A 14009-nucleotide genomic window follows, 5' to 3' on the forward strand; every position below is an offset into this window, starting at 1 on the left:
TCTTGCTGAGTAAACTCTCTTACTGATTTGAAGCTTAAACTCTCTTTATTAAGTGTGTATATCATGCAGTCGTAATTTAAACAGGGCTTCAATCTAATTACGTGTTGTAGATCTTCAGATCTCAAAGATGGAAGTTTAATCAATCAATAAGTCACAAAGATAGTCCAACAAAGCGAATCGTAATTTTCAAGTTTAATTTGTTATACTTTTATGTACCCAAACTGAGATATGCATATCAATTCTTAGAATATTATATCATATTGACAGATAAGTTTGTATCACAGTATACTTAGCATCAGTTGAGTTTAGTTTCGTATATTTCTAGAACTCAGAAATGTCTAAGAACTCAGAAGTTCAAAACTGCAGCAGGTCGCCAAAGTAAATGTCCCAACAACGACAACAACAACAATAACAACAAGTGGGTTTAATTAAAGTGAAGCAGCTGAAGCAACCGTAACTAAAGCATTCGCAGAAAGAAGGGCACAAAAGGAGCTGGAGTGAAAAATACATTGTGCGTGCACTGTGCGTCGAGGCGTGAATTTGAAGTGAAGAGTTTTGTTTAGCGGTTTTTGCTGCCATTTTGCACGCTTCCATAATTCGTATAACCTTTGTTTTGTTTGACTTTGACGGGTGTGCCTTGAAGCGGACTTGGATAGGTCCCAACTGCTACTGCTGCTGCTGCTGCGATTTTTCACTCACTGCATCATTTGATAAGCAAATATTTATTTTTTTTTATGAAGTCAGCTTAGTTTGTGGCTGCAATCGCTATGCCAATTTGCATTGCATACAGGTTATGCTGTGCAATAGAAACAACAACAAAAGAGATACTCGCATGTTATGCTTTCATTAAATGAACGCAACGTGTTCTCGTGCTGGAAGTCAGTTTTCATTTTGCTTACTAATCGGCTACACAGTTCTTGACTTAAAGTTGACGGCAGGCTGGTGCCTGGTTATCCTTCTGCCCGTTGCACCTGCTGCTGCTGCTGCTGCTGCTTCTGCTTCTGCTTCTGCTGGCACGCCGTCGAAAATTGCTGCAACATTTTTGGCTGGCATGTTGTCGACATTTTTATGGTTGCTGAAATTCTTTGGGTCCTCCTCGCTGTGCAGACATTGCCTGCCACTTGGTAGCCCAATTAAAAGTTTTAGCACATTTTCACTTGAAATTAATTGTCGGTAAACGTAATTCATGTCCGAGACACGAATGCGAAAGCAGCAGCAGCAGCCCCGACAACACCAACAACAACAGCAACAACAACAATGTCAGCAAAAGACATGAACCACATTTTTTGGGGTGTCGCTCTCGTAAGTGTTGCCAGGGCGCACCAATACACACACACACAACAGCTTGCCCCTGTTGTGTTGCATACTGATGTGCACTAATGTGATTTGAAGCACTAAAAGTATCCCAGCGTTTATAATAATGATCAACGTAATATTGCAAGTGGAAATCAAAAATTGTAGCTTAAGTTGCCAAATAGTAATTTTCAAATAATTATTGTGAATAAATACAAATTGAAATTGGTAATTAAAGTGGGCTGTTAAAAATATTTAATTAAAAATTATTTATCAAATAAGCATTAAATCATAATTAATTTTAAATTATTGATATTATTTTTATTACTATTATGTGATTTACTATATTAAATACAGCTCTCAGAAGTGAATATCTCTCTGTGGCGGCTATTATCAATTCAACTCTACTCGAATAGCAGCTTAATTAAAGAACTTAACTTTTAGTTATGTTTTGGATGAGGTAGCAACAAAATGCGTATGCAAAACTGCAATTAAACTAAAAGCAAGCAAAACAAGAAAACAACGCAAATGCGCATCGAGGGACTCAAGATTATGCAACAACATATTTAAAATACAAACAACATGAATCGCGCCCGTTCGCTTGAATTATTCACGGCAAAGAGAAAAAAAAAATGGGAGCAGAAAAACGGAAGCAAACTGCAAGAAAACATCCGTTGGCCACGCCTACAAAACTGCAGCAAGTAGGTTGGGCGAAGGCAAAAGGATTTTGCACAAGATTCAATGGGCGACTTACGTCGACTGGCGTTGTTTGTCTTCCAACGGCATTACACTCCTTTAATCTATATGCAAATTGCGGTGTTGTGTGTGTGTGTATGTGCGTGTGTGTGGGTGTGTGTATGTGTGTGTGCATGTGTGGGTGCAGTACACATCCATATGCATGCAAATGTTGCATGTGGGGTGGGTTCAAGAGTTCAGACTGCATCGAGAGTTGAGTTGAGCCGCCACTAAAGCCGCTCTTTGCTTTGTATGGCTGCTGACCCCTGACTCCCGGTCAGCCACAAGCCCAAACAAATAAACACACACACACATATATATATATATACATATATACAGTGACATACACTAATTGGGTTGGCTGCCACGTAACTTAATTAATAAATTCCAAAAGCTTAAAGTATGCAGCATAATTCGCATTTGTTCGATCGAAGAATACTCATGAAACAAAATCAATATACTTTTTATTCAATTTATTGTGTTTTACTTAAATCATATTTTAATGAGCATTTTAATTTGATTGGGTTTTGTTTGCGAGAAATTTGTCATTCTCGTAAAAAGCATAAAATTGATTTATTTTTTTTACCTTTCATCAGTCGAATAATGAGATAAACAATTATAATTGGACGAAATATTCTTTTATGGACAGCATTTTAACGAAACAGAAAATACAGGGTATATAATTAAGCTAGGTTTCCTTTATAAGTATAAATACTGATATATATAGAAAAAGAAAGCTTGATCTGAATTCGAGTTCACAATTCCGAACTTAGGAATTCTTAAATGTCGAACATTAAAATTACTCTCAAGCTTTGCCAATGAACTGCATTTAAAGTACTACATTCTAGACAAGCTTACACTCAAAATTTGTTAAAACTGAGTGCAACTTCTTGTTTCCCTTTCTCTCTCTCTCTCTCTCTCCAGCACTCTCGGCGTTTCTCTCTCTCTTTCTTGGACTCCTAATGCTCGACAAAATTGCGCTGTCTTCATTTGTTCACAACTCATTGTCTATTTTGTGCAAGACTTGGGCCAAACAAAGCACTTGAAAGTGCTTCAATGAGCAACACTCTTATATCATACATATACACAGATATATATATATATATATATATATATACACACACAGTCACACACACACATGTCAGCTAATTATGTCAATTGCAAAGCTCGGCCTGACACTCGCCTGCAATTGCCACACTTTAAGTTTAGCAGCAGCTGTGAAAGCTGTAAAGGGCTGAATGAGACGCGGACGCGCATAGCTCACACTGGTTGTCAACAAACAGGCAGTTAGTTAGTTAGCACGACTAGCAGTTACCCTGTACACATGTTCTTTAACTATCATAAACTCAAACGATAAACGAACCTGTAACTTTAATAAGTCGACTATTAATATGAAACAACCTTAATATATGACGTAAGCGGTTTGTAGTTTGTGGCAAGTGTTGGGTGTTGCCTGTTATTGCTACGTTGCAACAATAAAAATTGTTGCAAACATTGTCACACAAAGTAAGTATTTGACTGTGTGTGTGTGTGTTTGAATGCCATGACAGTTGTGCATAAAATGCAAATGCATTCAATTAGTATATAGAGCTTTGACGCTGATGTATTTGACTGTTTGACAATGCCATCGAGAGTTGAGTAACACACACACACACACACACACACACACACATATAAGTAGTAGGTCAGGGTTGCCTGAAAAGCAGGCTACAATTTCCACTAGCTTTGCAGCCACTCCGGCCTCAAATCGCTGACGCTGTACGAGCCACAAGCGAGTCATTTGCTGACCCAAAGACAAAAACACAAAAAACAAAAAAAAAAATGAAGAAAATCAGACAAGCACAGACGGACGGATAGACACACACACGGGTACAATGTAAATACGGCCACACTTACAAATCTTTTTTCTGGCAGCCGCCACGTGCAAAAGACAAACAATTCAAAGACTCGAAAATCAACTCACGTAGTGCTCGTTATTTATTCAAGTCAATGGAACTGACATAGTCCCACAAGCAGGCTCAAGCACACACTCACACACACACACACTAACACACACAATCATGCATGTAAGAATTTGCTACTATTTGGCCTAAATGTGCATTTGGCTAAATGGCCAACATACTACCAGTGGCCACAAGAAATCAAGAAAGAAAAAAAAAAGCAGCCAATTCAACAACTACAGTCAAATAACAATAACAATTCAATCAAATTGAGCGCGTGTTCGTTCGTCTATGTTGGAAATGTTGTACCAATGGCAACAAATAACAATAACAAATAGCTCGAGGGGAGGGCAGGTGAGATGGTGGGGCAACTCCAAAACATCACAAAGCACAGAGCCCGAAATGTTTTGATTTGAATGAACATTTTGCCTTTGATGTGCCAAAAGGAGCTTTCTGAGAGCAGCTAACTCTAAAAGAGAGAGCATAAGGACAACATAGGACAAATGCTCTCTTTCCTTCTCTCTCTCTACCTCTCTCTCTCTCACTCTCTCTCTCTTGCACGGCGACTGCGCAGTGTGAGTTATCCCAATTTAACCGATTGCAATCTTTATCTGTAACTAAACATAATTTCCCCAAGTGGAGCCCCAGCATTTCGATGTTTTTGATGGGCAACAGTTGCGTTTGAAACGGTTATTGTAACCGAAGGAAAAACATATCTTTATTAATATAATATATATATGTATATAATATTGCGATTTCCCAAAGTTCCTGTTGCCCGCTTCTCCATCAGATTTTATGTGAACAATTTCTAAAAAACTTCAATCATTATTATTTATTTGTTATCTATTATCAAATCCATTATTTATTTTATTTCATCAAAAATAATTATCTGTTGTAGTTCAGGTATCCGCAACATAATTATAATATATTTAAAGAGCTCAAAAGTTAAAAATGCATCTCATATCTATCTCTATAGAGATGTATCTCTGGAGACTTTGATTATTATCGTAGTTATTTAATTTATTTCATAACAATAACCAGATTTCATGGGAGAATATATTCAAAGCAGGTTTATTTAATAATATACATACATTCACACATAAAAATCTATAAATGTACAACTTCAAATTTATTTTTATGTATTTATATATTCTAAGCGAGAGAGATCAAGGTTAAAAAGTGGCCAGAATGTTTTCTGTGCGAATTTTATTATTTTCTCATATTCCCAAAAACAAAAAATGTTGTGCATAAAATACACAAGTTTTTCGAGTGCGCACTTGCAACACGTGCGGCATTTGCTGCCGTTGCCATTTCGATAACCCAGCTGGTATTTTATAGAATAGTTGATGTCGTTGTTTGTTGTTGTTGGTGTTGCTATTCCCATTCTATTGCATATTTGGGGTGGCTCCCCGTCACCCGAGTGCATTTTCACAGTCATTTGAACTTTTGCAACACTCGCAAAATGTGCAACATGGCGTAAAGAAATCGTGTAAAGCGCTGCAGTTAGCCCTCGAAGAGGCAGCCGCCAGAAAAACTTTCCTTCAATTTGCATACAGAAATGCGTATGTGATATATATATCTAAACACACACGCACACACTGTCGCAGTCAAGCAAACACAAAGAAGCAGGATTCCCTTTTGCTTGGTTAAACCATTTAAAGAACCACTCGAATTCAATTCAAGTCAATTTACAATGGATGCGCTTGATCTGCATATATATCTATATCTAAATGCAGCTATGCGACTTAAGCTAATTTAGTAAAGTTTAAGACTAGACAGCAAAAGCTGTAAAGAATTGTGCTGAGCAATTTGATGTTTCTACTTTGAATGTTTCAACACAGACAGAAGACTGAACAATTATTATTCACTTGGAAACAACAACTTATATTGTTTTGAAAATGTATTCTTACAAAAAAATATTTATGAGCAGTTTCAACCAATTAGGAATATAAAAAACACTATCAATTCTTTGACAAAATCTTCATTAAAAATCAAAAATTTTCTACTTTAAAAATTATTCAAGAAATTGCTTCTTTTCATAACTCATCCAAGTAGACATCTCATCTACCAAGATTCGTATATTACTTAAGCTATATATAACCAGAATTTTCTTCAATTTGTTAAGATTGCTATGAGTAGCTTTCATCTGTTTTTTTTTTTCTTCATATTTGTTAGAAATGAATATCCTCGAAAATCTGCAGTAGCAATTTAGCTGTATCTAGTTGCAGCTATTATCCATTATCCACATAAATGTGTTTTTTGTTATAGTCAACTAACAAAACTTTGTGTTCTTATTGCTGTCTGTTTGCATTTGCATTTTTACTGCAAATGCGAAATCGATTTCAAGTTTTGCTGAGTGACTTGGGCGAGTGAGAGTTAAACAAAAATCTATGTAAGTCAGTATGTATGTATGTATGAACGGATGTATGTATGTATCCCATCCTATATGTATGTATGTCAAGTTGGAGCAACGAAAACAGTAAAATTGCTTTGATGCGTTTTATTGGCACTGCATTTTTATTGCCACTGTTGACACAATCTCGTTTTGTTTACGATGGCGTATACTCAATATTTACCTATTCCTATTTATTGTATATCCCAATCCTCAATCCTTGGCCCGCATTCTACCTCAGCTTCAATGGCATCATCATCGTTGTCAATGTCAGTTGTCCTTTCAATGTTGTTGTATTTGTTTTTGTTGTTGTTGCTGCTACTGCTGCTCCGAACATTTAATTCAATGTTCGGCAGCTTGTTGTTTTTGCAATGTTCACTTACGTTTCATTTCCGTCCGGTCTTGTCGAGCATATCCGCCTGATATGGCGTCTGATTTCCGCTTTGCGCTCCACCGAGCTGCGAATGGCGAATGGCGAACGGCGAACGGCGAACCAACGCTCGCTGAGATTGACAGCCTGTCCTACATGTTTGTCTGTATGCTATCAGACTATACATATGTCTGTATACATGTATATCTAACAGTCGCTCTGATTGCGCATCTCTAAAGTATCTTCTTCGTGTCCTTCAAAGTGAAAGTTTTCGCTTTCGACTTTGGCATCTACAGCTTGACTTGAGTCTAGAAACTTTTTATACTCTGACACTGAAGTTGTGCAGAGTATATAATGGAGTAGAATTTTGTACATAAGTGTTGTAAACTATTCTAATTTAGTTTCAACTTAAATGCAAACAAGTTCTTATCAGACCTATAACACTTTAAACATGCGAGCAAAAATGCATATATTTTTCGATCATTTTTAATTTTTCCTACAGTAAAGTTTATTCTGAATCCCCAAATCGGTTCAGTTTTGACAAATTTACGGCTGTAGTAAACCAAACATCATTGATAATTAATGTAATATATAATGTAATATTATATTGCAAACCTTTTATTTATTATGCTTGCTGTTATCAGTGTAGGTCGAGGTCGACTAAGTTTACTATTTGTTGACATTGAAACCACAAGGCGTTGCTTTCAGTGTTAGTGTGTGCGTGTGTGTGAACGTGTGTGTGTATGAGTATGGGTGTGTGAGTGTGGGTGTAGGTGTGTGTGTATATTTGTTGCTGCATTCCATGTGACTGCTCTTTGCATTTCAATTTACCGAATTAAATTCAATTTGATTTCAAATGCAGGAAACATTTTTACGATCTTTTGCTAGATTTCGATTTAATTGCGTTTTCATATATGACTTTATCTTTGCATGTACATATTAATTAATGCTATTCAATTGCTGCAGTCAATATAAATCAAAATGAAGAATTTTTGGAATCGTAGATACGAGGAAAAAAAAGTCATCGCCCGAACAGGGACTTGAACCCTGGACCCTTGGATTAAAAGTCCAATGCTCTACCGACTGAGCTATCCGGGCAAGTTAAAATCGGTTGTTGCTTGCCATATAAATTCTGAACAGTTTTTCGATTATATATATATATGCATATAAATATATATATATTGATAAGATAACATGTGAAGCTTGGAATAATAATATACTTATATTTGATAACATTGAGCTCTTTCTTTAAGAGTTCATTTTTGTGGTTTCCTTTTACATATTTGTTTTATACGTTTTATATTTTGTTATATATATACATATATATTATTGTATGGTATGAATAAGATGCATAAATCTCAAATATTTTTTAGATAGCTTAATTAGAAGACAGAACTTTATGAATTTCCAATTAATATCTCTTTATGTGTTTCTCCAATTTAGCATTCCTTATTTGTTCCTTTTTTTTGTTGTCTATTCACCGCACTTATTATGAATAAAGCAAAAATTTTGCGCATTCTAAAGAATTATGCGCCACAATTTGTGCGCACCATAAAGTCCTTATCCTGGTATAGTTGCCATCCTCATTCCCAGTCCATGAACACACTAATGCGTTTGTTGACCCAATCCCATTAAATGTCATTGCGTTTTCCACAACCCGCAATCTTGATGTTTATATCCGTGAAGCATTCTGCGCACCCCTCCCCTCGACTCCCTCCGTCTGTCAGTCTGTCATCCAAAATCCATTGAGCGTAACGCATAAGCATGAAATTCTTAGCATTTCATTTGAAAGTCTCTCACACGCTCGAATTCACGTTTGTAGTCACTGTGTGTGTGTGTGTGTGTGCTTGTGTATGTGTGTGTGTGTGTGTGCGTGCCTGTGTGTGTGCGTGTTTCGTAGTCTATTTATTTTATTAGTAGCATTGCAGTCAGTCAGTATTCAGTCGCATTCAAGTTGTCTCAGAAATGGCCACTATTCGATGGCGAATTCGAAATCAATGCCCGATAATTTATTAAATGTCCTACAGGCAGTATAAATGGACTGCAGCGAGGATGTGCTCAAAAAAGGCTTAACAACTGGCCAGCACAATTTTAAAGGCATTTATCAGGTGTGTAACAAGTGAACTGTTCACAATAAAGGTAATCAAATACACTACTACTAAAATTATCACTTAAATTATTTTATTGCTTTATTTTAATATATTTTACAAATTTATCATACAACTTATACTATTTTCAAGGAATTTGTTAGAAAAGTATTTAACAAATAAATGTAATAATAAAATTAATTTTAAAAATTATAGAATAGACTTGAGATCTAATGCTTAATGCTGTTTCCACATTGCAGATTCACTTCTTAGAGACTCCCTCTTATTATTTTTTAAAGCGAAGACACTTAAAAAATATATGTATGAATATTATATTTATTCGTCTTTGCAAGCAAATATACTAAAAGAGAATAAACCTCTTCTAGTATCAGACCAATCGCCGCAGCTCCCATCATCATATCGCTAATATATCTATTCCCAAGTCTGGGCATCAGAGTTAACAAACTAAGCCAAAAAAAATTATCTGCTTTTGCTGCTCATTTTTTCTCAGTGCTGGCAACTTTCAGTCACACACTTTTCATGATTTATTTGTTGCATTAGTGTACGTTAGTGGACGCCGCATTGTTGCCCGTTGTACCCGCGTACTGATGGAGACCACTTCAGGTGAGTCTGGGCCTCCTTCCTAGGGGGCATCGTTCTTTTTGGTTACTTTTACAGTTGCCGCTGCAGCTGACATCGCCAGTGGGCCGTAATAAATGGGGTGCTTAAGCTCAAGCGACCGACCGTTGAGAAAAAAACATTAACAATTTTGAATGCCATAAAAATGCAGAAAAGTACCACATTCAGTGTCAAGGCTGTGTACAGGTACAGTAAATACCTCACTGCGATGACGGAGCAGTCAAGCGTATTAATTGTGTCATTTACCACAACCATTAACAAACAAGCATCCTAAAGACATTCACGGCGATAAACGTAAAACCCTCAAATGTCCTCGAGTGTCCTCTCATATTTACACATTTTCAATTGATGATGAGATATATTTGAGAGTGTGTGAGAGAAAGTTACATAAGGATTATACGATTTTAACAAGATTAAGGAGACAATTCAATTAGTCTGCATATATGAATATGCATAAATCAAGAAAAAATATCATTCAATTCACTGGCAAAATAGGGAATGCATTCACAGATCTACTGAAAGTGCGGAATTCCTTTCCAGACCTACAACTTAGTAGATTGCAATCTAAGCGCAGCGCCTTAGATTACTCGGCTATCTTGCCAACAATTCTTAAAAAAAAAACAGATAAATTCAAGAAATGCATGTTCATAATAAGATTTGATTTGCTAGATGTTCCACCAATTTAAAGAATGTATCAAAAGCTAATCTAATACATATTCATTTTAGTTTCTGAATAGCACCGCTTCATAGACAATTACTCAAAACATTTTTACAGTTTTTGTTTAACTATAATTGTTTTGTCCAAAACTGAAGTTTACCAAAAATATGTTTGAAGTAGATTTTGAGATGTATGTAAATTGAATATATTAAATAATTTAATCATTGTATTTCAGCATTATTTCACCTAACCTAATTTATCCAAGTAAAATAATTTCGTATGAAATTTTGAAAATTCAAATTACAAACTGGCGCTTTGATTTTATAGCTATCAGCATTAAGTCAGCCACCAATTGCCTAAAGCTTATCGAATATTTATAATCAGTTGTGCCTCTTTTTGGCCTAATTCCTGGTCTGTCTATTGTAATCGATAATTGGCAACGATATGTTATTCAGCATTACAGACGCGAACTACAGCCAGTCAGCAGCTGTTATATATTGAGTAGTGAGCCCTGAAAAGTTATGAAATTAATAAATAAAGTGTAAACGAAAAATATTTTGTGATTTTACGCAATTTTCATTCGAATTGCATAATTTGATAAAGTTTTCTCGAGAAAAGCAGGAGCAGTTGTTGTTGCACGCAATAATGAGTCGTCGCTGTTAACCGTTAACAGTTGAGCAAAATGTAAGTGGCCTGTCGCTGTATATATATATATATGTATATATTTTTATGTAGTATGTATGTTAATGTTAGTTATTTATTTTCACCCTGTTTGCAGGTTAGCTTTGTTGTTTGGCACAAATTTACTTAATTAGTATGGGAAAACGTCGAACGCAATCTCTAATGGACTCAAATTCAAGCAACAGTGACAGCGACACAGACACCAACCTGGAATCGGTGAGTATTGCCAATTTTAAAAATACGGAAGGACGCCCCGAAAAAAATGCAGCCGCCATGCAACAAAAATCAATGCGACGCAAAAATTAAATGTAAAAATCTATATATTAATTTGTATTTGTATTTTGCATGTAGGACTTGCTGTCGGTGGCCCGAAAACGCAAGAAGCCAAGCAATGTCACAAAAGCGACAAACTCCAAGTCCGATTCGGACTCGGACTGGGCTAATAATAAATCGGGTGCGCCCGCCTCAAAAAAGAAGCGCCAAAAGAAGACGAGCAGAGACTCGAGTTCCTCGGAGGAGAATTGGGACGACGATAGTCAGGATGAGGCAGCGCCAACAAATGCCCCTGCTCCCATCGAAAAGCGTCCCGAACCCGAACTGCATAAAAAGGCAGACAATCACAGTGAACAGGAGGAGGGTGAAGTCTCCGACAGTGATTCGGATAACGATAAATCCAAATCGAAATCAACATCGTCGTCGGGCTCGGGCTCCGGCTCTGGCACAGATTCCTCAGACTCTTCATCGTCGAGTTCGGATTCGGAATTTGACGATGGTTACGATGATGATCTGATGGGCGATGAGGCGGATCGCAAGCGACTCAACGGATTGTCGGAGAAGGAGCGCGAAACGGAGATATTCAAACGAATCGAACAGCGCGATATTATGCGCACCCGCTGGGAGATCGAGCGGAAGTTAAAGCTCGCCCGCCGTGGCGAAAAGAACGAGAAATCGAAGACAAAGGGCGATCGGGCCAAAAAGAAGTCTAAGAAGGAGAAGCGACTCAAGAGGGCCAAAGAGCTTGTAGCACCAACCATGCATCAGGCATCCGTCGGCGCTGATACCGATCCCAGCAAGAGTGGCGCAGTAGAACCACGCACCATGGCCAAGAGTCCGTCACCGCCGTTGACCTCGATGCGCGAGGGTCCATCCACATCTATGGCAAGTTCCGGTTCAGGTGGTGGTGCACCCAGAAGCAGCAGCGCCGAGCGAATTGCCGAGGAGCAAAGGGCCAGCGACGTGGCCGATTACTTTGATCACAAGGAGCGCTCCAAGGAGCGCAAGAAGAACGTCGAGGCAAACAAAACGGATGACAAGCGCAGCAACGCAATGGCCATGCTAAAAGCCAAGCGAGAAGGAAAAGCCAAGCGAGGTGAAGCCAACAAATCAAAGTAAACCTTTCCGAATATATTTAACAAATCTCTCTCATTTGCATTTGCAGAGGAGGAGGAAGCGAAGCGACAAGCGGAACGCGATCGAGATGATGATAAAGAGGAATTGGAGAGCGTCTCCGGTTGTAAATCGGCTGTGAAACTGAAAGCATCCGAAATCTATTCCGATGATTCCGGCAGCAGTGACTGGGACGACGATGAGAAGCCGACAGACAAAAGATCCCGTTCGAACAGCAGCAAAGCCTCCAGCGAATCGGAGGACGATGACAAGGCGACCAAGGATCCCGTATTTATAACCACCCGTGAGGATCTCAACAAGTTGCGATTGTCTCGCTTCAAAATGGAGCGTTTTGTTAATCTGCCCATATTTGAGAGCACCGTCGTCAATTGCTTTGTGCGCATCAGCATTGGCAACAACGGGCAGAAGCCCGTTTATCGCGTTGCCGAAATCGTTGGCGTTGTGGAAACTGGCAAAATCTATAGTTTGGGTACGACGCGTACGAATCGTGGACTACGCTTGAAACATGGCACACAGGAGCGTGTCTTTCGGCTGGAGTTTATCTCGAATCAGGAGTTCACCGAAACGGAGTTCAACAAATGGGTCGATATCTGCCAGCAGTCGCATGTGCCGATGCCCACAATTGATCTCATCGAGATCAAAGCCAACGACATTAAGAAGGCGCTCAACTATGAGTACAAGGACGAGGATGTCGACAAGATCGTTGAGGAGAAGAATCGCTTTCGCAATCGACCCACCAACTATGCCATGAAAAAGACCTGCCTGATGAAGGAACGCGACGCGGCGATGCTGCGCGGCGATTACGACATCGCCAACGATCTGGGCCAGCAGATCGATCAGCTGGAGAGCCGTGCCTCCGAACTGGACAAGCGACGTTCGCACAGTCTCAATTTGATTTCGTACATCAACGATCGCAATCGCAAGCGCAATGTGCAGGATGCCGAGAAGGCCATCATGGAGGAGGCGCGTGCCAACAAAGGCCAGAAGATATCGGATCCGTTCACGCGTCGCATCACCCAGCCCCGTATGGGCTTCAAGGGTGGCGTCAAAAAGGATGATGAAGATATGCTGTTGGCACCGATGCCGCCGCCACCGCCGGGCAAAAAGAAAGCGAATGAGACGAGTACTTCCAATAATGCAAAGCCAAGCGATGGCAAGGACTACAGTCTGTACTCGCTGCACGACTTTGATATAGACCTCGATGTGCCGCTGCCAGGTGAGCTGATAATAAATATACACATAGATTTATATATTAATTACAATATTTTACCTTTTATAGTGAACAGCGCCAATGCGTTGCCCAAACCGGCGAACAAGCCAACCGAAACGGTGTCCAAACGTTCACTCAACCTGGAAGATTACAAAAAGAAGCGCGGCCTAATCTAGTGTTGCACCCAATTAATGACGACGTTCTTTATCCCCCATCCCCCATAGGCTAGTAGTATGAGTTACGAGTAATTAAACGTAATCGATTATTGTAAGAGACAAGTTTTGTTAACGCTGCTCCAAACTTTGTAGGCGTAATTTACAACATTGTACGATGCTTACGAATACATCGCTTTGTACTGGATATGTGGACGATCCAATATTATTATTTTCTGTTCATTCAGGGGTTTTCCAAGAAATCTTCTTGGAGACGGTTCAGTTGCGTTTTTCAAGACTCCTTTTTTTACAAGCCAACATCTGTTACTGATGGAAATTGTATCTGATTATTTATGTGTTGCGTGTATGTGTGTGTGAGTTTGTGTGTGTGTGTGCGATTGTCTGTGTTTCATTAATTATAATTTATGAACAAGAATTAGCTAAT

The 14009-nt window shown here is 38.6% G+C and overlaps 1 protein-coding gene and 1 non-coding gene across 2 annotated transcripts; one reads left to right on the top strand and one right to left on the bottom strand.

The window, feature by feature from the left end:
- Nucleotides 1-7755: 7755 nt before the first annotated feature.
- Nucleotides 7756-7828, bottom strand: Trnak-uuu. Its single transcript has one exon. It is a non-coding gene; the product is annotated as a tRNA-Lys (tRNA).
- A 2724-nt stretch (nucleotides 7829-10552) lies between these two features.
- LOC6560448 (RNA polymerase-associated protein Rtf1) lies at nucleotides 10553-13783 on the top strand. The gene is made up of 5 exons (XM_001986389.2): nucleotides 10553-10798; nucleotides 10893-11011; nucleotides 11147-12164; nucleotides 12234-13418; nucleotides 13482-13783. The coding sequence occupies exons 2-5, from the start codon at nucleotides 10931-10933 to the stop codon at nucleotides 13586-13588; spliced, it is 2391 nt and encodes a 796-aa protein (XP_001986425.1). The 5' UTR covers nucleotides 10553-10798; nucleotides 10893-10930; the 3' UTR covers nucleotides 13589-13783.
- The last annotated feature ends 226 nt before the right edge of the window (nucleotides 13784-14009 follow it).

The sequence above is a fragment of the Drosophila grimshawi genome, unplaced genomic scaffold, assembly GCF_018153295.1.
Source record: "Drosophila grimshawi isolate 15287-2541.00 unplaced genomic scaffold, ASM1815329v1 contig_1367, whole genome shotgun sequence".
Taxonomy (NCBI): Eukaryota; Metazoa; Arthropoda; class Insecta; order Diptera; family Drosophilidae; genus Drosophila; species Drosophila grimshawi.

Coding starts and splice junctions, on each gene's coding strand:
- LOC6560448 (XM_001986389.2), top strand. CDS start 10,931: ATGGGAAAACGTCGAACGCAATCTCTAATGGACTCAAATTCAAGCAAC. Junction 12,165..12,233: donor AGAAGGAAAAGCCAAGCGAG/GTGAAGCCAACA, acceptor TTGCATTTGCAG/AGGAGGAGGAAGCGAAGCGA. Junction 13,419..13,481: donor CCTCGATGTGCCGCTGCCAG/GTGAGCTGATAA, acceptor TACCTTTTATAG/TGAACAGCGCCAATGCGTTG.